Below are 24,571 nucleotides of genomic sequence, written 5' to 3'. Positions count from 1 at the left end.
CCATTACTACATACGTAGTACTCTCAGGTGACCGGCACCAAAATTAAGAAATAGAACATTGCCAGCTCCCTTCCAGATCACAGCCCCCCGTCCCTGAGAGGTCATCGCTCTCCTGATTCTTACTTATGGTAAGAATTCTTTGCATTTTCTTTAGGAAAAACTTTGTTGCCTATATATTTCTAAACATTAGTTTTGCTCGGTTTTGCATTCTTTTTTTGTCTAGCTTCTGCTAAATAAACTTGTGATTTCATTCACCCACATTACTGAGTCTAAGTATTTTTACTACCTTATAATAACCCATTGATGAGCACATCACAATTTATCCACTCCATGGACAATGGGTATTTGGGTCACTCTGATGAACAATGCCACAAAAGAACATCCTTCTATACATCTGGCGCACATGTGCACACACTGTGAAATATATCCAGGAGTGAAAGTGCTGAGTCACAGTGAATATTTCCAGTATCATTAGGTAATGCCAAATTGTTCTAAAAGCAGTTGAAACCATATCCATTTTCTGACAGCATACAGAAGACTTCTCTAAGTAATATCTTTGTGGTTTATTTTGCCTTTCTTGATTACTAACGTGTACTTGTTCATTTGTTTACTGCTCATTTGGCTATCTGCTTATGTGAAGGGTCTGTTCAAGTCTCTATCCATTCTTCTTTGGGACTGTCCATTTTCCTTACTGATTTTTAGTTTTGTTTTGGTTATATAACGTTGCAAATATCTTTTCCCACCCTGTGGCTTGTCCTTGCATTCTCTTTACGTGATTGCCAACGATATGTCTTTGTTCTTCTCCAAGCATTAACTAATGACAACACTCCCAAATGTCTCTGTTGAGAGAATCTCTGTCCTGCTGCCTATCTGTAATCTCCATGTGGATGTCTAGGCATCTTAACTGAACTTCTGAGCTTAATAAGCATCTTTTCTCTAGCTTACTTTATTGTAAAAATATGGTATGTAATACAAATGTGTTAACTGTTTATGTGATTGGTAAAGCCTCCAGTCAACGGCAGGCTATTAGTGGTTAAGTTTCAGGGGAGCTAGAAGTGATACATAGATTCTGATCGGGGGATGGGGAGGAGGAGTTGAACCCCTAACCCCTGTGCTGTTCAAGGATCACCTGAATTTCATCCTTGAACGTCTAGTATAACCCTCAGTGAAATCGTTTGAGCCTGCAATTCTTTCAGTAGGAAGGGCTGTTTCTCAGATTCAATTTCTCCAGTGGTTAGAAAGCTCAGGTTTTCTAGTTCCTCCTCATCCAGTTATAGAAAGTTATGTTTTTCTAAGAATTTGTCCATTTCATCTAAAATTCCAAACATATTGCCATATACAATTATTCATGAGTTATTCACTCTCCTTTTGAATGTCTAAAAGAAACGTTGTGATGTGTTTCCCCAAAGATTTCAAGCTTGGTTTTTTTATTTCTTTGAATGCAGTAAGCATGGTTACTTTGGAGTCTATGTCTGTTAAGTCCATTATCTAAAGTATCTGTGAAATCCATTTCTGCTCTTTTGTTTCTACTGGTTTACATCCATGAACTCTATCCCCATGTGCCTGGTTCTCCTTGTGTTCTGGACAACATATTTGAACTTGAATTTTAAGCGAAACTTGTGGCCTAGGATGATGGTATCTTCCTCCAAAAAATTCCATCTTCTTCCGCCAGGAACCAGAAGCCTGGGCCTACCTTAATCCAAAACAAAAGCAAATGCTCTCAGGACAAAAGCAGCCTTGGGAGCTGCGGTCTTCTCAATTCCCACCTCCCCCAGGGCACAGGCCTGCAGGCCTTCCCCATCTTGTTAGTTCTTCATGCTTTTTTCAAAAATTTAAAAGCATTCTGTCTAGCTTTTATTTATCCTCAGTGAGGTTTATCTGGATTATCTCATCTGTCATTTTCTAACAGGGAAGGCAGGTGTAACTTTTGCAAGGGAATAGCTAGGTCCTTCCAGAAAATTATTTTTTAAATGTTATTTTCTTAACAGCATCCTCAACCTCGAGGACAAGCCCTCACTTCGGAGCAGATGGCTCCAGTACATTGGGTTTCCCATCCACCCAGAATACCTAACGGGCTATGTTTTTGTTTCCTGTATCCCCCAGAACATGATGGTGCTGAAAGCATTAATGCCTTTAGAGAAATCTGGTTAGGAGGAAAATTTTTAAAAGATGCCCCACAAATGGGGTGCCTGGGTGGCTCAGTCATTAAGCATCTGCCTTCAGCTCAGGTCATGATCTCAGGGTCCTGGGATCGAGCCCCGCATCGGGCTCCCTGCTTGGCAGGAAGCCTGTTTCTCCCTCTCCCACTCCCCCTGCTTGTGTTCCCTCTCTCGCTGTCTCTCTCTCTCTCTGTCAAATAAATAAAATCTTTAAAAAAAAAAAAGATGCTCCACAAATGAGATCAAGAAATCCTTTCGGTCCTCGAGTCGGCCTATCGCACTGACAATCCATTTTGTAAAACCTAGCACTTTCTTCTTCTGAAGACTTCTGAGAGAGTGCTCAGCCCAAAGAAAGAACTCATTCTAACTTGAGACATTACTGTGAATTTAAAGGCCACACCTTTTCTATGAATAAAGACGAAAAAAGGAAAGTAAAGGCAGTTAGCAGCAGGATACAGCTCTGTATTTAAGGTAATTACTGATTGGGTGAACTGTAAACAGTTTTGAAATGAAAGGAGAACCTATCCAAGAAATGCAAAACATGGCAAAGTTTATAACTGCAAAGTTTTAAAATCATTTAAAGTGTTTCCAGCGATGGCTAAAGGCTACCTACAGTGGAGCCATCAGTCCTTTACTAACATTCATCTTTTCAACTAGAAATAACAATGCTTACTCCTACCCTGGTGAATAAAGCAAGCTCTACTCTAGCTTCACCTAATTATTTTTAATTTCATTTTCCATCTACTTTTATTTTCCCTCTACCTGTGTTTTCCCACATTTTTTTTCCAGGAAGTCTGCAAGGGAAGCTTGAAAGCCTTTACTCTTGCCCTTACATTTTTGGGAGTCCATACTGGTACATTCGATCTAGGCCTAATGTCAACACACATACGCACACTTGGAAAGAAACTCCATGACTTCTTAAGACTAAACAACTGCATCAAGTTTATTGTGTTTTCTAATCGTAATGCAAATTGTGCTGGAGAGAGATTTTTGGCAGGCTACTAAACAGGAAAATTCTGGCTCATCATTTGGCCTCTGGAGGCTGCATCATTTAAAATGCATTAAAAACATCCTGGGAGCCCTTTGCAGATGTATCAGGAACACAGTGTATAAAGTCCCTTTCCTTGCTCCATGAAAAGAAACAAAGAACAAAGCTGAAGTTCAGATAATTTGTAATAAAAACAATACACACACACACAAACAACCCTCTGACCCAACTGTTCTGTAAGCTATAGGTAATGGCAAATTTTTCAGACCTGCATTAATGGCCCTGAAAAAAGCCAAGAGGGCCCAACTGCTCTGGCCACCTTAAGAACATATTTCAAGGTCTCTTCTCCTCTGCCATGGGGAGGGCAGAACAGTTTTCATCTGAAGGGATGCAATGGCATCCTAGCCTAGGTGCCTTTAAAATTAACTAGAGAGTTTCATCCATATTTCTTGCCCTGACATGCGATTTTGCTGCCTGCACAAACAAGCCTCCTAGGGGCTTAGCAAAGTCGGGGTCAAAGGCAGCCTCAGACTCCGGTGCACATGCTGACACGCTGTGCTCACTGCTCGTGCGTGTGGGCATGCCTGCTACTCAGACCCACAGGCCTCCTGGGGTTGGGGAAGCATCCACTCCAGAAAGCCGCATCCATTAAGATGATGCTGGAAGGAGAAACTGCTTCTCTGGAATCGAGGGGAGGAGAAGAAAAGGGGGCATGAAGCGGTATGCCTTTGTCTGCATGAATACGCAGATTCAGGGACTCACTCAAATTATACCTCTCGGTTTTACTCCTGTGCAAACCGAGGTGGAAGAATGTTACTGCCGTATGCTATCCTCCCGCACTGTGTGGCTGTCCATCCTCTGGTAGTGGCAGCTTCTGCAGCGGTATCTGCCCTCCCCTCCCTTCCTCTCCTCTCTGTCCGTCATCTTTCCACGGATGTGAGGGAGCATCAACTATATGCATTCCAGAAGGCATGCTAACCTCAGGGACCAAGTCAGTAACAATAAAGCCATGCCACTAAACAAGACATCCAGAAGACTTTTATTCTTAAGTCCTCTGAATCATCAATAAGAATATGCCCTCCCCTCTGGAAAACAGCATGGAGGTTCCTCAAAAAGTTGAAAATAGAGCTACCATACAATCCAGCAATTGCACTACTGGGTATTTACCACAAAGATACAAACGTAGGGATCCGAAGGGGTACGTGCACCCCGATGTTTATAGCAGCAATGTCCACAATAGCCAAATTATGGAAAGAGCCAAGATGTCCATCGACAGATGAATGGATAAAGAAGAAGTGGTATATATACACAATGGAATATTATGCAGCCATCAAAAGGAATGAGATTTTGCCATTTGCAACGACGTGGATGTGCTGAGCGAAATAAGTCAATCAGAGAAAGACATGTATCATATGACCTCACTGATATGAGGAATTCTTAATCTCAGGAAACAAACCGAGGGTTGCTGGAGTGGTGGGGGTGGGAGGGATGGGGTGGTTGGGTGATAGACATTGGGGAGGGTATGTACTATGGTGAGTACTGTGAATTGTGTAAGACTGTTGAAACACAGATCTGTACCTCTGAAACAAATAATACATTATATATTTAAAAAAAAAAAAGAAGATAGTAGGAAGGGAGAGATGAAGGGGGGGAATAGAGGGGGAGACGAACCATGAGAGACTATGGACTCTGAGAAACAAACTGAGGGTTCTAGAGGGGAGGGGTGGGGGGGGATGGGTTAGCCTGGTGATGGGTATTAAAGAGGGCACATTCTGCATGGAGCACTGGGTGTTATACGCAAACAATGAATCGTGGATCACCACATCAAAAACTAATGATGTAATGTATGGTGATTAACATAACACAATAAAATAAAATTAAAAAAAAAGAATACGTCCTCCCATAAGGACATAATAATCTCTATCATAGTTATAGTAGCATTATTTTCCGAGGACCAGATCCAATTTCAAATGTGAATCAAAAGTACAAAATCATTAACCTATTTGTTATTTTAAGGTCTAAAATTTAAAAGTTGGATTAGATTAAAAAGATTCAGAGATATATGTAATACCCAGTACCCTTCTTATCTCAGTCCTGTTCCAGGGTTTTAAAAAAAGAAAAAGTATTCATTAACTCTTGGCAGCAGTACTGGCTGAGAGAAGATTGCAGACAAGAACAGGACTTCCCAAAGAGCAGGAAGTAAACTTGATGCATCAGGCTTACATAAAAGCTAAGTGAAAAAAATCCATGACTGGGGCACCTGGGTGGCTCAGTCGTTAAGTGTCTGCCTTTGGCTCAGGTCGTGATCCCAAGGTCCTGGGATAGAGCCCCGCATCGGACTCCCTGCTTGGCGGGAAGCCTGCTTCTCCCTCTCCCACTCCCCCTGCTTGTGTTCCCTTTCTCACTGTCTCTGTCAAATAAATTAAAAAAAAAAAAAAAAAGCCACAACTGCTAAAACCACTATCAATCTCAGGAATGTCAGGCCTTCCAGTTGGCACTGGTGATTGGTAGTTAACAGGGGAGTTAGGCATTATTATTAAAAAAAAAGTTTTAAGACTGAGGACCAGTGGAATAAATCATATCAAGACTGACAAGACAGTTAAGCTAATCATTGGAGCATTTGGATAATACTAGTTCTTAATGATCTGAGCATTCCAGAATCTTCTATCACCTGCAAATGCGCCCAAGTCCGCAGTGGGCTTCAGTGCACTGAGCTCCTTGACAGACACAACTATGAAAGAACTCTGTGCTCTCAAAGCCAGTGACACAGAAGGTTTCAGAACGTAAGGACAAAACATGCATAAGAATTTTTAAACTTCCTTTTTAGGAAATAAGACATTTCTAATTACAAAAGTAATGCATGTTGCTTTTACAAAAGGAGAAGGAAAGGGATATAAGAAATCTCACAACCCATAAGTTCGGCACCCAAGTATAACTACAACTAACGTTTTGGAAAATAGTCTTTTAGACGTATTTCCTAATATACGTGTTATAAATCAAAAACTGATGAAGAGGTTGCTTACAAAACATTTCTTGTAAATTTTAATTATAAATTATGGTTAAATACAACTTGTCTCTGAGGCATTCCAGAGCTGAATTTAGTTCTGATGCCGGCTTACTAGAAGGTTCTTCTCAGGACAGTTCTCAATCAGATAATCAATCCCATGGCTCAAAAGGATGCAGATTTTTCAGACAAGTTTTCATAAAATGAAAGTATAATTTTCTGGCTACCCAATGTATATATACAAAAGCAAGAGAAAAAGCATGCTTTTTGTGTGTTGTTTCAGTGATATTAACATATTTGAAAATATATGAGCTATCTCCCAAACTTGATCTGTTAGGACAAAAGGATTTCCTTCTGTCCATGCTTAAATAAACTTCCATTTTTAAAGGTATTAGATAGGGGCACCTGGGTGGCTCAGTCGTTAAGCATCTGCCTTCGGCTCAGGTCATGATCTCAGGGTCCTGGGATTGAGCCCCACATCGGGCTCCGTGCTCAGCAGGAAGCCTGCTTCTGCCTCTCCCACTCACCCTTGATTGAGTTCCCTCTCTTGCTGTCTCTCTCTGTGTCAAATAAATAAATAAAATCTTTTAAAAAAATAAAGGTATTAGATACAAGTTCCATCATGGCAGATGAAAAAGGAAGTGTCTCCTCCACAGCAATAATCTCTATTTGTCTCAAACCCAAAGAATTCCTTTGAAATGCACATAAAAGCATGTCCAATCACTATGAGAGATAACAGTCAAAGTGTGGTGACAAAACCAAAATTGTTCTACAAATAGCCTCTCAGTGGCCTTTGGGTGGAAAACATTAACCAAACACTTTCCCGGTGAACAGGTCGATTCAGTCATTTGTCAATTAGGGACACTCGCATGAGGTTTTTCTTGCAGGCTTTTCAAAAAAAGGTCTATCTAGAAGCACCATCTTAGAGAGCCATATTAAAGTGATTACACCATTAGAAAAAGTCTATTGGTACCAATTACTCTAAAAAGCCTCCAGATGGAGATCGTTCTTCCACACTGGGTGGCAGAAAATGTGAGCCTTCCATAAAGGACTGGCTGAAGTCCTTGAGGCAAGCCCGGGGGGTGGGGGTGGGCACCACAGGGTGGCAGCCTTCTTCCCCACTTTTGTCCCAGCTCTCTCCAACTGACCAAAACCAGGAGGGCTTTGGGGGTATTCACCCCAAAATGGTATGCTCTGATACCTAATGTCTAACGTGAGAGATCACCTATCACACCACAGAACAGACATAGCTCTAGAACCTGCCAGAACCTCTAGAACATGTCAACCTCAAACTCTCCGACATCCGTCTCCTTTCAAGAGCCTAAGAACCAGGAAGGGGGATGGTGAGTCACTGCTTAATGGGTACAGAGTCTGGTTTTCAAGAAGTTCCGGGGATGAATAGTGGTGATGGCTGCACAACAGCGTACTTAATGCCACTGAATTATACACTCAAAAGTGGCAGAAATGGCAAATTTTGTGTTATGGTTATTTTGCTACAATGTATGCATGTGTGTGTGTGTGTGTGTGTATAAATATTTATAGCCTAAGAACCACACTGGGATTCGTGAGAGATTGTCTCACACATGCTGATCATTCATTTGTCCAGATTGTGCAAGTCAGACCACAAACGAGCTACAGTCTCACCAAGAGCTCCCCCAACAACAGAATCATACCTTCATACAGTATCCTTTGTTTTAACAGAGGGCAAACCTAAGACTTGGCCATGTGGGGACTATTGCTACACATTACATACTACTTTCAGCAAAAACAATTTATTGCATTGTTCAGTTCGTATCTTCTTCAATCTCTTGAGAAAGAGCCAACATGCCCCTCAGTTTTTAATATATGAAAAAATTTTTTCTCCTGACCAAATAAAACTACTTTTTTAAATGTAAGAATTATGGAAAAAAAAAACTCTATTTCTCCAGGTTATAGCTTTATTTATAGGAATGTTCAGAACTTTAAGTTCAAGCTTTCTTATGCCAAGTGTATTATCATAACTAACTTCCTTTTCTGCTGCACATGGCTCTTATGTTCTCACTCTTATTTAGTGTCTTATTTTAAGGAACATCAATGTCTTTGGGGAAAAGGTGGGTTATGATAACAAACTACACACCACACAACCACTCACAATGAAGATGAGTCTTTATAGAGAAAAGGAACATGACTAGGTTTTGGTAGCTTTATAAATTATTTGGTAAAAGACTCTAAATACTAATAACCATTTAAGTTGAAAACAAAAAACATTTCTTGCAGGGTTAAAAATTAGGGCACCGGGGGCGCCTGGGTGGCTCAGTTGGTTAAGCGACTGCCTTCGGCTCAGGTCATGATCCTGGAGTCCTGGGATCAAGTCCCACATCGGGCTCCCTGACCCTCCCCCCTCTCATGCTCTCTCTCTCTCTCTCATTCTCTCAAATAAATAAATAAAATCTTTAAAAAAAAAAAAAAAGAAAAAAATTAGGGCACCTGATTACACACTAAACTTGGAAGAACAAACCGCAATTGTATCCCTATAGTTCTAGAAGCAACATGCAGAGTAAGTGGTCTGATGCTGTCGCGGTGAAAGGGAGCCAAAGGTCAGACAACCTCCTCCCCTTTTCTTCCTCTAAATCGGAATGCACACAAGTCCATAAAGAGTTTCCACACAGAAACTCTGTCATAAATCTCTGCTGAACAGTAATGCCTGGCTACCTCTCTTCTTCACATTTCAACAGCCACCATCTAAATCATACTTTGTGCAAGAGAGTAACAGTATCTTTATTCAGTAATTAGGTAAAAAAATGAGAATGAAAGAAACATCTTTCTTTGTTTGGCCCTTTGGCCCTCGTTGTCTGGACCACTGTACGGTCTTAACACCACAGTTTCTACCCCAGAGCTCCTGCCTTCTCTTACAGGACTGTCTTTCTTGGAAGGTAAGAAAAGGATTTAGGAAGTTTTTTAAAAGCCTCAAGTATCCTTTTATTATAACCTCCCTAAAATGTATTCTTCAACCAAATCAATGAATGGAGTGGTTAGCGATGCCCCTGAAACGAAAGATTCAAGGGAATGCATCTACCTCTCTTAGTCACCTGACAAAGTGGAATTACTTGTTCTCCTGGCATAATTCTTTACCTGCTCATGATCTTGGATAAGCTGTGCTATATAATGAAAACTTAATATTCCATTTATTCTTAAGTTCACATTAAGTGACCCACAAAATATTTGCCCTAAAACAAATTTTACTTTTGTAATTTACTAGTAAGCTTTGGGGGGGGGAGCCTCTAAATTAGAAAAAAATCAAACCTTTCCTATATGTTTTATATTGTGCCTTCTATAAACTATTAGTGATTAATGTTAAGTTATAATAGCTGTCTGATATTTGTTCAGTAACATATTACTCACCCATCTGAACACACCTGATTGCCTGTAATTTTAATGACAGATCATAGATATATTTTTCCCCCAAATTGACATTTCACTTTATGTAATCAAATTTAAGTGCAAAAGACCCACTTCTGTTGCAAAAATGTTTATGTATTCATTATAGACTGAACGTAAGAGGAGGAAGAAGTCCCACATTTAGTGTTAATCCTCATATTTCCAAAACACTACATACAGCAATTACTCCTGTGGTAAGGCTTCAGGCTCATCAGCAACTCTGTAAGGTGCTCACAGCATAAAATATCTTCCCTTACCTAAGCAGATGAGTCACAGAGCCAGAGTCTTGAGTATTACATCGCTGCCATCTTTACCTGGTATTTTTAATCTCCAAAGAACTTTAGCTACAACCTCATCAGCAAATGTTTCAAGCAAAGTGCTCTATCAAAGTAATTTCTTCCTAGAGAGGAAAACAGGCAGGGAAGATGTAAGGGGAGAAAAGATAAATTTACCTGCATCAATTTTCTGGAGAGCTCATTAGTGAGGAATTCTTCTTCTTTCTCATAATTTACAGCAAGGGTTTCTTTCTCCTTCTGCAAAGCCTGGATCTTCTTGAATAAAGTGTTACTGATGAATTCTTCCTCTTGCTCAGCCCTGGCTTGCTGTTTAAAAAAAGGAAAAAAAAATAAATTAAAAGAGCAACAACAACAACAAAAAATATGTTAAGGAAATAGGAAATTTATTAAAATATAGTTCTTATTTGCAGAGAGGGCACCCATTTTAATGAGATTTCTATTTTTAACTGTGAACCAATGCACCCCAGGATGCATAAACCAGAGGGGCTGAGTAGCAACCCTAAAAGCAAATCTGGCTATTCCCCCAAAGGGCCTCCCTGTACTACGCACGGCCCCTCTTCTTAAAGTGATGTTTCAAAGACATTAATTAAAAACTGTTTTACAGTTTTTAGAATCAATCCCAAGGCAATCACTAGACTACAGAGAACTCGTCAGATGGCAGGCAGGTCCAATTCTGGGGTATGTGAATCAATTTGTGGTAACTCTGCAAGTCACTACATCTCAAAGGTTTATAGTTAAAAGATCTAGGTAACATGTTTTACTAAAGCAGAGAAGTTCAACTTGCTTAAAAGTAAACTCATGTCACCTCTTTAGGGTGTTACTGAAAGGGTTTGGATATGCAATTTTAAAAGCAATGCAGATCTACATGGATTCGGTGACATACTCAATGAATAGTGATTGTAAGGAAATATACAAGTGGCTAGAAAGTATTACTGAATTAGCAGGAATCCAACCAGTGAAAAGTAAGGGTGGAGGAAAGGAGTCTTATTTTTTACTTTATTAATTTCCCACCGGGAATTTTTTGGAGGTGAGGCCAAGGACAGGCATAACTGAATTTTAAAAACAGAAGAAAAGAGTGTCAGGATAATTCAACAGAGATGAAAATATTCTTCCATAGCCCCACCCCATGGTATATTTTAACAGAATAAACAGAAAAACCTAACCTTCTTTGAAGGAAATTAATCTTTTCAGAAAAAGAAAACTTGCTTCCAGTGAGCTCAAGTCTACTCAAAGCACTTTTTAAACCACATTTTGATGCATTAATCCCAAATAATGCATTCCTGTTTTATCAGCTAAGTCGAAGGAGAAAGAGCTCTATCAATTCCAAGCCACCAGCACCTGTCACTTACAATAATAAGAAAGCCAGAGGGCAGGGGACAAAAGGGCACCAGCACGAAATAATTACCACCTTTTATTGTAAAACCTCTGACAACCACCCCCAAGTCTGGTCGTTTAGATTTCTGTATGTATTCACTTGCTCCCCCAGTGCCCGCGCCCTAACAGCCACAGTTTCTGGGGAGACTGTCCTCTGTGCTCCCCATCTCTGTGGCCAAAAGGAAGCACCCTAGTCCCCAGAACTGCCTGTCAAGTAGTTCTACAAAAGAGAGCCACACGGAGTACTTCAACTGAAAAACAGAGCTACACAAAAAGTGGAAACTTTGGGAGAAGGTCCAGCTCTCGAGTTCTTGAAGAAACTACCTGGGATAGGTCAGGAGAACTGAGCATCTAAGAACACATCTCAGCTAATAAATGCTTCTTTCCATCCAAGAGCACCCAGGGAGAGGTCCCTAGGTTCCAGGTGGCTCCCTCACACCTGGGATTTTCTTAGCCCTTCCTAGTGCTCTCCACCGAGGTCCAGAAAATCTGCTGAGGACTGCTGCTTCCCCTCCCCCCCTTGAAATGACTCCCCACTCCTCTTTAAAACTCACATCCATCCAGGTGTCAGTAGTAGTGCAATAGGCAGGAATCCAAAGTATTTACAGAGGCACACTTGACGCATATATCCAAGCCCGCAATCTGTTCAAGCTACTTGTTTTTCTGCTTTTGACTGACAATGTCCTACATGATTTGATTTCTGATTATCCTAAAAGTTACAGAACAGAAAGGTAGAGGGGGCTATAATGCTAGTGATTCTACACTTAATTATTCAAAGGGTGTTCGCCATAAATTATTTTCGCTATCAGGTCAGACTCAACTTCTTAACGTGTGGCCACACGCTCAGTATTTTAGACAAATGGTGTATCTGATCACAAGCAGTAAGAAAGCCAGACTCAGGCTTAGCAGACCACCCTCCCCTTTGCACTGGGGCCTGGAAGTAAGAAGCTGGAAGTAAGGGATAAGCCCTAAGTGTTTGTTCATGGAGCTTCCACCCTACCTCCCCCTTCATCTAACTATTAAGTTACAGGGACAACAGATTTCAGTGTAATATAAAACAGAACTCTGCGATAAAAAGTAGATTTGTTTGCCAGGGGCTGGGGGAGGGGGTTGCGTGGGAGATGGGGAATGACTGCTAATGAGTGCAGGATTTCTTTCTGGGGAGATGAAAATGTTCTGAAATTAGTGCTAACGGTTTACACAACCTTGTGAATATACTAAAAATCAATGAGGTGTACACTTTAAAAGGGTAGATTTTACTGAATGTGAATTATATCTCGATTAAGAAAAAGCACTCTGATAATTAGCAGGGTCTAGATTTCATGAAGCACCTGGTTTCCTTTGCAATTCTTCCCAGAGAAAGCAGCAAAATTTTAAAAGGATGGGGGGCGGGGAGATGTTGAAGAGCACTAGATCTGCTCTAAAGTGCCTTCCCAAGTAAGTGACACATTGCTGGTTGTGAGAGGCTGAGGCTTTCCCTAACAAAATTATTCACGATTTCAGAATAGCCACTTAATTCTAGGCAAAGCCCATTAATGGAAAATGCTGCTCTCAGGACCCCTGAATAACATGCAGAACTACTCTGTGGAGGCTTGTCAAAGCCTAACTTCGTGAGGGGTGGACAGGCCCTCAAAGAGACTCCATCAAAGGCCTCCTTCAGCTAAGTTTTTGCCATGTTTTTGACCGAACCCGGGGCTGTTTGTTATTCTGCCTCCTGCAGCATCTGACACCCAGTGGAAAACCACTGGTAGGACAAAATTCCAGGTCCCCAAAAATTGTAAAACCAAGTCCACTCTTTTTCTAACCGGTCACAAATCACCGTAGGAATTAACACATAAACGAGGACAAAAGACAAGATGTTGTATCCAATAGAGCGTCAGAGAAAATTTTTTAAAAGATCAGACAGAGTGGACTGACAAGCAGGGGTAAACCTGATGGTCAGAGGCTGAGCTGAGCGCCACACAAAGCAGTCGGCATCCACCACGCCCCCCCAGCCGCCTCCCATGCCAGGCGCCTCATCCACCCAATGTCAGTCTGAGGCCTGGCTCTTTCTCCCCCTAACTCCAGAACAAGCCTTTTATTTAAGCTGTAAGCAAATGATCCTTCCAATTTATTCCTCCAAAGAAGACAAGAGCCTGGTAGACAGCGGCCTAGGAGCAAATCAGCAAGGCCCTGGCACCATTTGCCAGCATTGGCCGTCAGAAAAGCGGGGGCAGAGGGAGATAAAACAAGATACCATCTCAAATCTCATCAGTTTTATCAACCTACTTCCCTTTTCATCTGAAATGCTTGAAAATTTCAGCATACCTAAAGACATCCAAATTCAAAAATAAAATTGTATTTCCAAAGCTAAATAAATGAATCACGGTTCACCTCTAACTCCATAAACTCTCAAAGAGAAAATGTGAACAAAAAATTAGGAATGCTTTGAAGGAGGAACGCTTTTCTTTGTGTTCTGCCTATGTCTGTAGAGTTGAAGACTGGGACAATCTGGGGAAAAAATTTTAAATGTCTGTAATTATAGCTGCATGTTCAATATTGCTCTAGATGCTGTGTTTAGAAATTGAGCGACTCTTATTCCCCTAGCAATAATCATCTGAGGTCTGTAAATACGAGGACTAGAACAGAAAGCATCTCTATCACTCTTTCCCCATCCTATCAAAAATCCAACATTACAAAAAAAGGGAAACAGTAAAGAAATAGGGGAGGGGGCAGGCCAGGAGAAATTTACCAAGTACTCTGGCAAAAATGAACACCAACAAAATCCTTAGAAGAATTATTTTCTCCTGAGTCACCACATATTTAGGCAACCATACTCTGACTGAGCACAATTTTCTGTGAAAGGAAAACACAGCTCGTTCTGACCCACTGCTATGATGACCAGGGCACAAATTTGATAGGAGAGTCCAGTGTGATTGTTTAGGGTTTTTGTTCTTTACCGTGGCAGTGTGGAGGTCAAGGGTGGGTGGAGAAAGGAGAATTCAAAAGCTCTCAACAACAGCATTCACTGCTGCCGGAGAAAAATCCAAGCGCCAAAACCAAAGTCATGTAGGATGATGCAATTCACGATCTGCCAAGCGTAAGAAAAAGAACAGTTTTCCAAAGCAGGCACTATTTGAGAGCAACCATAGGTGAAGGATAGAATCAAGAGAAGATACGAGTGACTACCAAGATAACACATTAGCATTTGTTTTTAAACTGGTAAGAATAGATACTACACTTGATCTTAGCCAAAAGGCCGAGAAGCGATAGCATTTGTTTTTAGAAATTACTTTTAAGTTGATTGCTGACTTGTTTTAATGACAAAGTCATAAAGGTAAGATTACCTTGAAGCTCTAATGCTTAAGAGTCCAGGCAGCCTCTATTTATTATTTTAATTATTTAAATTTAGGAAACTATTTGAATATATTATTTAAATTCACTATTCTGTTGCCTAGTCACTCACAATCCATACTTTGATGATCATAACATCTCAGTTTGAAATAGCATCAAATTGTTACAATAGCAGGAACCACCCAACACAAAGCCAGGCAAGTGAATAAAACCCTGGGCGGTCTCCACTGTCATTTTACTAGGGTCACCACAGCACAGTCCGGGGAGATGCTGCGTTCAAAAGAACTCATGTCTGATGGCTGGTGCCTCTTAAGAGGATTCGCCTGAATATCAGTCGTACCAGGGTTTATCAACACAAACCACTGTCCTGCCATGGCCCTACATGGTCTGTTTAACACTTAAGTACCAGTACCGCAGGGGTGGGTGGCAGGTGACACAGAAGATAAGTCCATTAAGTACCTTCATCTCTTCGATTAGAAGAACTAGAGAGATGAGTTCAATTACATGTGTGAGAATTAGAATTTTCCATTTCGTCTGTGGAAGCACTAGATTATTTTGTTGTTTCCTCCACATACTGCACACTACCTAGGCTTATAGTAAAAACAATTAATAATCAGTAAATTCAAACACTAATTTATTCCATTCCAGTACTGCCAGCAAATCACTGAGTACACAGGGATCAGAGCAGAATCATTGTTGGCCCTTGCGACTGTGCTATTCTACCCCAGAAGCTATGCCCAGGCCATCTGCAGGACTGCAGGGCAAGAGAGAAACAGCTAGAAAGGGTGACTTGAAGGACAAGAAGAGCTGAGAGAATCTCGAGGTTAAGAAGGACTCCAACAGTTACCGAGTTTCATCAACCTGCTGTGCCTCTCAGACCAGCTTCAGTGCAAGACCAGTCCTCACCACTCTGGTGTCAGACTGCCTCATTTACAAGATGCCCACCTCCAGATGAGTGACCCCAGATGAGCCATGTGACCTCTCTGGACCACCGCTTTCTCCTCTGTAAAGTGAAAATAACGGCACCTCCTTCTGGGTTGGTGTGAAGATAAATTCATATAATTCACAGAAAGAGCTTAGCATAGAATCTTGCATAAAGAAGCACTCAAAAGACAGTTGCCAAAAGGCCTGGGGAGAAGCATGTACCGGAGGATTAATAAGAAAACAGTGAAGTCTTATGGAGTCTCCCCCCTTCATTTAACGAAAAGTTGAAATGGACATAATTATGGCACATCCATAGGAAAACATAGTGGAACTATCAAAAAAAAATATGGTTTCGCACTTACCGTCATGAAAAGATGTCCAACAACAAATGGTTAAGTGAAATACCAAAATGGAATGTTTATATCGAAAGTGGAAGGACCCTAGGCTGAGTTCCCAAAGAGAAACCACACATCAAGGACACAATGCACTATGAATACATTAACAGAAACGATCTATTCACAACTCCACACATACACACTAACTACCCTACCCTCATGATCAGCAAAGGCTTCAGATATTCAAGTTCTCATAAACTATAAAATAATTTTATCTGGAACATTACAAAGAAAATATGGTGAATGAGCAGCAAGAGAAGAGATCAGGCAGGTTTGAAAAAAAACAGAACTTCTTGAAATAAATGTTTAAATTCATTTTGCATTTTGTATTTCAATAGCAAATTTGACACAGCTGAATAGCAAACACTGAAAGACATAAAAATTAATCCAGAATGTAGCACAAAGAAACCAGAAAATGGGAAATGGGGAGGATATCAATAAATACAGTAAGGAAATGAAAAATCTGACACACATCTATCTCACTAAAAATTAAGGAGGAGAAAATATTTGAAGAGATGATGGCTTCAGATGGTATATCTCAGAAATACCATCTGAGAATTTCCCTGAACTAATGAAAGACGTGAATCTATAGATAGAGAAAGCACCAGAACTGGTGCCTAGGCACATTTTAATCCACCTGTACAACATTAAGACAAAAATCTTAAAAACAGTCTAAAGAAAAGACAGATGATCCATAAAGAAACAAGCAGACTGACAATCACTTCTCAACATCAATAGGGAAAGGAGACAACGGAATATTCTCGAAATGCTAAGACAAAACAACTGGCGAACTATACTAGGATATCAAGAATAACTGTCAAGAAAGAAACAAACCCCACATTTATAATATAAACCCAAACTGAGTTTATCACCAATGGACCTACACTAAGAAGGCTTCTTCTACAGGATGTACTTATCCCAGAAGAATTGTCTACAATGCACAAAGAAATGATGAGCAAACAAACCAGTAAAAATGAAGGATAATCTCAACAAAGATAACCTTAGTCCGTGAGATGAAAGTCTTGCTACGGACCCCAATAGTTAAAACCGGAAAGAGACAAGCCTGTTTAACTCATGCTCTAAGCATAACCCACTGTGCTTATTTCTTACCGCACTTTCTAGAGGCACTGAAGATGTTCTGTAGTGACCAGAACATTCCAACCGCCAGACCAGAAGTGTATGCCTAGAAGACCACACCCCACCAAATCCCCTTCCTTGCCCATGATCATGGGCTGCACACATACCAACCCTACCCATGACCACGTGCCCCCTGCCTGCTCTCTTGCAGGACCCCTCAAAACCTCTCCTGTAAAACTCCAGGGGCCTACCTTGTGGGAGGTCAGCTGTTAAGGCTTGCTGAGGCTGCCGCCTCCCCAGGCTGCCAGCACCCAAAATAAATTTCTCCCTTTCTCTTTTCCAAACCCCTCTTGAGTTACTGGCTTCTCTTGCAACAAGTTTATCTGGCAACAGTGTTGGCAAACCCAGCCAGGGGCTGTGCTCTTGATTTGTCCAGCCCCCTTGGGACTACCTGGGTGGAGTAGATGGCCACAGCAGGACGCCAGGACTCATCAGTTCTTTTCTTTTCTGAGCTATCGGCTGAGCTAGATCATTCAGAAACAAAAGTACTGAACTAGCACTAAAATACTGAAAAGTAACAGTGTCACTCAAAGGGGACGGTGAGATTTGGTCCTCATATTTCCTAAAGTAAAGACCTAACATATTGCTTTTAAATTTGCACAGTAAAATTTCAAGGATAACTAGTAAACGAATAGAAATGGAGAACTTCTAAACCAGCAGAAAAAAACGAAAAGAAAGAAAGAAAAAGATGGTAGAAAGAAGACTACATCAATAAGCATAATAAACACAAGTAGGCTAACCTAGACAGATTGTGAGACGGGGGGGGGGGGGGGGGGAACAACACCTAAAAGATACCAGATATAAGAATTTTAAGTACAGAGATGAAAAAAAGATACACCACACAAACAATAACCCAACCCCCAAACTGGGGGATACAGGGTTATATTAATATCTGTCTTAACAGATTTTATAACAAAACACATTTTTAGGAAGTTCTCTCAAGCACAGAAAAATAAACAGACAAAAATTCAAAGTATGACGACTGGCAAAGAAAAAACTAAACTATCTTTTTTGGCAGCATTATTTAAAAACTATAAAACGCGGCAGCATGGGTGGCTCAGTCAGTTAAGCAGCCGACTCTTGATTTCGGCTCAGATCACGATCTCAGGGTCCTGGGATGGAGTCCTGCATTGGGCTCGGCGCTCAGCGGGGAGTTTGCTTGAAGATTCTCTCTCCCCTTCTGCCTCTGCCCTTCCCCCCTGCTCCCATGCTCTCTCTCTCAAATAAATAAATCTTAACAAAAACATAAAACTCTCCTGAAAATTCAAAAAATTAGAAGAAAGACAAAGACCATGGCATCTTGTATGTACCAACCATAAACAGAACACATTTCAAAAAGATATTATTTAATATAGTCATGAAAATTTTAAGGCACCTAAGAATAGATCAGCCAAAGATCTCAATGAAGAAAGTAAGTCTGGACTGAAATATATTCAATAAAGAAAAATACATGAATAGATCTACAAAATTTACTGCTGTAGAGATGTCAATTCTTCCCCAAACCATCCATGAATTCAATGCAATTTAATCAAAATATCAATAGGGTTTTTTGAGAAACCTGACGAGCTGATCTAAAATCTGTGTTAAAGCACAAGGGCCAACAAGAGGCAGACCTTCCGAGGAAGAATATGAGGAAGAAACCTACCCTACCACGGAAAGAGACTTACCATAAGCCTATAGCTATTCCCTCATACACTGCTGGTGGGAATGCAGAATGCTACCACCACTTTGCAAAACAGTCTGGATGACTGTCAAAGTTAAACCTCAAGTCACCATACGACTCAAACCACTCCTGCGTATATACTCAAGGACACCGAAAATCTTTCTTCATGCAAACACTTGTATACAAATGTTCCAAGAAGCATTATCATTATAGCCAAAAAATGGGAAGAACCCAAATGCCCATAAACAGATCAACAGATAGACAAAACATGGTACACCTATTAAAAAAAATAAAGTCCTGACCGTACAACATGGATGAAGCTTGAAAATATCCTTCTTAGTAAAAGAAACCAGACAAAAAAGGCCACAGAATATATGATTCCATTTACATGAAACGTCCAAATTAGGCAAATCCAAAGGGACAGAAAGTACATTAGTGGTTGACTAGGGCTGAATGTGGGGGGAAATAAGAAATGACCACTAAAAAATATGAGCTTTCTTTTTGGGGTGACAAAAATGCTCTGTAATTAAACAGTGGAGATGGTTATGTGACTTTACTAAAAACGACTGAATTGTACGTTTTAAAAGAGTGAATGTTATAGTATATGAATTGGATCTCAATTTAAAGGGGGGGGTAGGGGGCTTAAGCCACTCTGGGAGATACAACAGACCCTTCAGTCCCCAGGGCCCCGGCCAATAGTGGACCAGGGGGGGGGTGGGGGGGGTGGGGGGGGGGGGAGTCCTCCCCCCCCAGGACTCAAGCAAAGATCCACTGCCTCTGGGGAAAGGGCAGGAAACTCTGTCCTGAAGACCCACATCAGATTCAAGTCAGAGACTGGCTACGGAAAAGCTGTGCTGAGAACACTGTGTCTCTATGGCCCAGGCACACAAACCCAAGACTAGACCAGAGGAACGGAGAACCACCCCTTCCTCTACAAGGAGCCTAGCAATGAGAAACCACCCCAGTGGTCTAGGCTCAGAAAGGTGCAAAGGCATGAGGATTATTGTAGCCCAGGCATTCGAGCACTTCTAAAGCTGAGAAGCAGAGCAAGAACATGAGGAAAATGGGGTACCACAGGCCCCACTCCATGTACACGGTACTGGAGGAATTTGAAGCTTATGGTACAATGACGGAAATACAACCAGCAACAAAAGTCAAATGCAGTTCAATTAATGATTAGATTGACTCAATCTCATCACAATTGATGGCCCAACAGAAGAGACATGCTCATTTCTGGGTATAAATATTACTTATCTCAGCCTTCGACATACAATGTCTGTAGTCAACCAAAAGTTACAAAAAATTAGGGACACCAGGCTGGCTCAGTTGGAAGAGCATAGGACTCTTGATCTCAGGGTTGTGAGTTCGAGCCCCACGTTGGGTGCAGAGATTACTTTAAAAATAATAAAAGCAAAAACATCCTATACAAGTAGGAGAGAGGTTTTCTTTCCTCCTCTTTAAGTATGGAGCCAATTCAAGGCACAGTTTTCACAAGTTTCTTTGGTATTTTCTCATTTTCCCTCACAGAATTATTTATCTCCTCTTGGTACACTTACCAGATTACAAGTACACTCAAAGTGCTCTAAAGGCCCTACCCCAGTATAGCATAATTCCCAACAATCCTTCCCCAAAATGAATTACGCCCCCAAATCAGCTACCCCCCTTTCCTTATAAAACAAAGCTGTGAGCATCTAGCAGCCCTTTCAACTGACAATTGAGAAGCAATCAGACTGACCTAAATTATACTAAAATGTGAAAGACTGTTTTCCCCAACCCTGATGATTTCTTATGAGGACAGGAGGATATAATAGGATCCCTGGCTGAGTATCTTCATTCTATCAGTTATCTATTGTTATGTAACTAAACCATCCCAAAATGTAATGCTCATAAACAAAAATATATTATGTCATCATTCTATAAGCATTCCCTTGACTGGTTTCACTGAGCTCATTCATGTTGCTGATTCAGCTGGAAGTTCAGTTGAGCCAGTTTGATCCAAGATCAAGGGAGTATGAAAAGTTTTCATCTCTTAATGAGAGAAGCAGTAAAATACTATTCAATCAAGATACTTCCCTTTTTCAAAGTTTCTTCTCTTCTTTTGAAGACAAAAATTTCCTAAAATCTCTCAAGGTTTTTCTATAAATGGTCAGCATGGGAGAGAAGCAACTCTAGAATTTGGTTAGTATTTTAGGTCGGTATTAGTAGGAGGTCCACCTGCATTGTCAATGACCATATTAAGTATGGTCAGATGCTTTTTTTTTTTTTTTCTGGATCGTACCATGATCAATTCCTATTGCTAAAACTCATTTCCTTGCTTGTTGACAGCACTAGAGGATGTAGTCTCACAGTGGAATAACAACACATTTTCCCAATTATAAACACAGGAACTAGTCCAGCAAGATCATGATGGGTAATCTCCTCAGATCTATCAGCAATATATAAAAAGAGATCAGACAAAAACTGTGCCTATGAGTCTCAAGGCACACACATCTGTAAGAACAACTATCATAAACTGGATAGACTAGAGACACAAAGAGAGAAATGAGCACATCAGTGTTCTGTTTGTGATTCCCATCACTCATTAACTTCAACCCATCATCATCTTCACCTTGATGATATTACTGCCTCCAGGGTATATCTTGGCTCAGAAGCCATGGGGAAAGTTACCCATGGCTCTTGGAAGATGTGCTCTTAAAACGGAGGCCTCTAGGGGCACCTGGCAGGCTCTGTCGGTAGGCCATGTGACTCTTGATCTTGGGTTATAAATTCAAGCCCAACATTGGGTGCACTGATTACTTAAAAAATAAAAATCTTAACACACACACACACACACACACACACACACACACACACTGAGGCCTCTATCATTTTTTCACAAGAAAACCACTAATGCCACACCCTTTATACCTCTACCTATCCCCAAACACCTCGAGGTTTCCAAATTTGGTGCTGGGGCAGTAACTGAGACCCGCAGAACAGGAATATGAAATCTCTACAGCTCGACAAGCTTGGAAAATGAGCATTACTACTCAGTTGCCAACTGTGCAGAGCAAAGGAATCCAGCAAGCACGTCCTACTCCAAAGGGTCAATAGGGGGAGCTGTGGTACAGTGACCCCAGTGGAAAAGGAAGGCAGGTCAATTCCAGGCAGAAAGACAGGAATCCTTCCTCCCAGAAGGTACATTCGCAACAACAGAGGCATCATGAAGAAAATTAAAAACAACAAAACAAACATTCGAGCAAAGAATAAGCTCACTGGTGGTCATCTTCAACCCAGAGGTAGAGCTGACTGCAAACTATTATTGTTCCAGATAATGCATCATTCACCATGCGCCTAACTCATCAGGAACCCTGCATTATGAACCATGTCTCCACATATCTGACATGGGCAGGGGTGAGCCTCTGCACTCCTCCCAGGAGGCATCCCTCTTCAATATAGGCTTCCCCCTCAATAATAAGTTCCCAACCAGAATGGCTGACAAGTAGAAGCAGCAACTACAGTGATTAGATTTTTAAAATGTAATTCAATACATGACAGAGACTCTCATACATGGCAAGCACTGTACAGCTATGGCAGTGAATACCACTGACACTGTCCCTGCCTGAAGGGGTATGTAATCCTCCTAGCAATTAAACAAAAGTAACATCATTAATCTATACACTTAGCCGTTGGCCTTGGAGTGATCTTGGCTGCATAAAATAGCCTGAACAATCAAGGGATTTAAAATGAGATTAAGCTGCACAGAAGAAAAAGATAAGTATTTTATCCACTACAGTAACAGAAGAAATGGCCCAGCACACAAGCAGTCCCAACAAGTGCTGAATGAGTATAAATGTACACAAATATACAAACTTATTATATACATGTATACATATGTATATTTATAAATGAGTCATTAACTCTATGCACTCCATTTCTATACTATATGATAATGGCAGCCCATATTTACAGATCGATTATATCCCTGGCACTGTAAGAGACCCTTCCATACATCTCATTTGATCAATACATGGGCTTCACACTTTTCAGCCCCACATAAAAATAATAGCTGAAAGAGGTCAAACAATTTGCCCAAGGATTCCAGCTACTAAGTATCAGGGCTACAATTCAAACCTAAACCCTGGACTGGCTCCAAAGCTCCTAGTCTTTTTACTGCCTACTCCACTGTTCCACTAACTATGACTTCCCCTAGAGCAAGGGATATAGCATAATGCTCCAGAAAGCAGCAAAACCCCCACTCTTAAAGCCAACATATGCTGTTGCACCTGGCCTGAGCATCACAAAGCAGCTCATCTTTGGGAGGAGATACCCTGTAATTTCCTTTCCCAAACAAAGTAACTAAATGATGGGTGACTGACAGGTAATCTTTAAGAACCACCCAAGAACCACTTTTTGCTACTGCTACCAATTTCCTGATGGTACCCACACTGTTATTCCCAGGCACACTGACAGCACGCTCTGGTAAGTTAGCTCTATTCCACATGCTCTCCTCCCCCGCCCTTGCAGAGTGAATAAAGGTGTATCTGTCGGGATGAGGGGAGACAGGTAAAAGGAACCATGGGAGCAGGTCAGCCACAAGCAGGCCAGTGAGGACTTTGGAGTCAAGTCTATTAGGAAACTGTAGGATAAGAAAAGTCACACTCTCTATGTGTATAAAAGAGCTAATGTATAGCTGGTCTAACCACTACCCTCTGAAAGCCTGCTTACAAAGCTTAGCCCTTAACTGGTGACCGGGAACTTGAATTGGGAAGGGCTCCCACCACCCAGATTAAAGGGGCTCATTGTGTTAAAACTTTACAAAGGTTATGGTTTGTGATGAACTCCTGCTTTCCTTTGGGTATCTGGAATTTGGGGATACACTAAGCAGAAGGTGCCTATGTGATCAGTCCCAGTGAAAGCATGGGTGCTGAGTCTCTAGTAAGCTTCCCTGATAGACAATATTTCACATGTGTTGTCACACCTGTTGCTGGGGGAAAGTAAGTACATGTAGGACTACTGGGAGCAAACTTACAAGCTCATGCCTTCCTCCGGACTTCGCTCTGAGTACCTTTGCTCTGTGCTCACTTTGCTTTGTAGCCTCCGGCTGTAATAAATCTTAGCCATGATCATGACTATATACTGAGTTCTGGGAGTTCTCCCAGCAAATCATCAAACCTGGGGTTTGGTCTTGGTGACCCTGGACTCACCCTGTATCTAAAAAGAATGGCCTTTCATCTAGCTTTCAAAAACCATGGGAGCCACGGAAAGAAGCACACATCACACCCACCATACCGTAATGATTTCAGTGTAGTAGTATAAGCTATAACCCAAACTCTGAATTTAAGTGCACCCTAAGAGGGCCATGAAACTACTTAGCCAGAAAAATCTCCCCAGATCTCCAGACTCTTAACGAACTACCTACTTACCACCTTCAACCGGGGATCATGAAGGAACCTCAAACATAATCAACATCAAACACATCTTGAGTAAACCCTGGTTTTTCTTTCCCTCACTGCCTTGTGCCCAATTCAATCCATCGGAACACCTTGTTTCTAACTGAAATAGATCTAGAATGTTTCTTTCTATTCTTCTCCTTGCCTCTGTTCCAGCCACCACCATCTTTTATCCAGCTGACAACGGCCACTGAGCCAGCCCTGCAGATTCTTCCTCTCTTGCTCTCATATAATCTTCATCTATGCTCCATTCTGCATCCAAAGTGACTTTAGAGGCAGAAAACTGACCACTTCATTGCCCTACATCAAGTCCTCCAGCGCCTTCCCATGATACTCATAAATGGTGATTCCTTCCTGCAATCTACCAACCCTCTGTAACCAAGTCCCCACCGGCCTCTCCCCGCCACGCTCACGGCGCCCCGTGACGCAGTCCCCGCCCGCCTCTCCCC

At 41.3% G+C, this 24,571-nt stretch overlaps 1 protein-coding gene and 1 pseudogene across 1 annotated transcript in view; both read right to left on the bottom strand.

The window, feature by feature from the left end:
* CCDC6 (coiled-coil domain containing 6) overlaps positions 1–24,571 on the bottom strand; it is a 118,862-nt gene that overhangs the window by 56,789 nt on the left and 37,502 nt on the right. Inside the window, exon 2 of the mRNA XM_025850227.2 lies at positions 10,021–10,170. Coding sequence (XP_025706012.1) covers positions 10,021–10,170 — 150 coding nt within the window. The remainder of the gene's footprint in view (positions 1–10,020; positions 10,171–24,571) is intronic.
* Positions 14,372–14,488, bottom strand: LOC112807486 (U2 spliceosomal RNA; annotated as a pseudogene).

This window comes from Callorhinus ursinus, unplaced genomic scaffold, assembly GCF_003265705.2.
Source record: "Callorhinus ursinus isolate GAN/ISIS: 27379988/994484 unplaced genomic scaffold, GSC_fseal_2.0 scaffold69, whole genome shotgun sequence".
NCBI lineage: Eukaryota > Metazoa > Chordata > Mammalia > Carnivora > Otariidae > Callorhinus > Callorhinus ursinus.
Note: the sequence above shows the minus strand (reverse complement) of the source record. Positions and strands in the feature narration are given on the sequence as shown.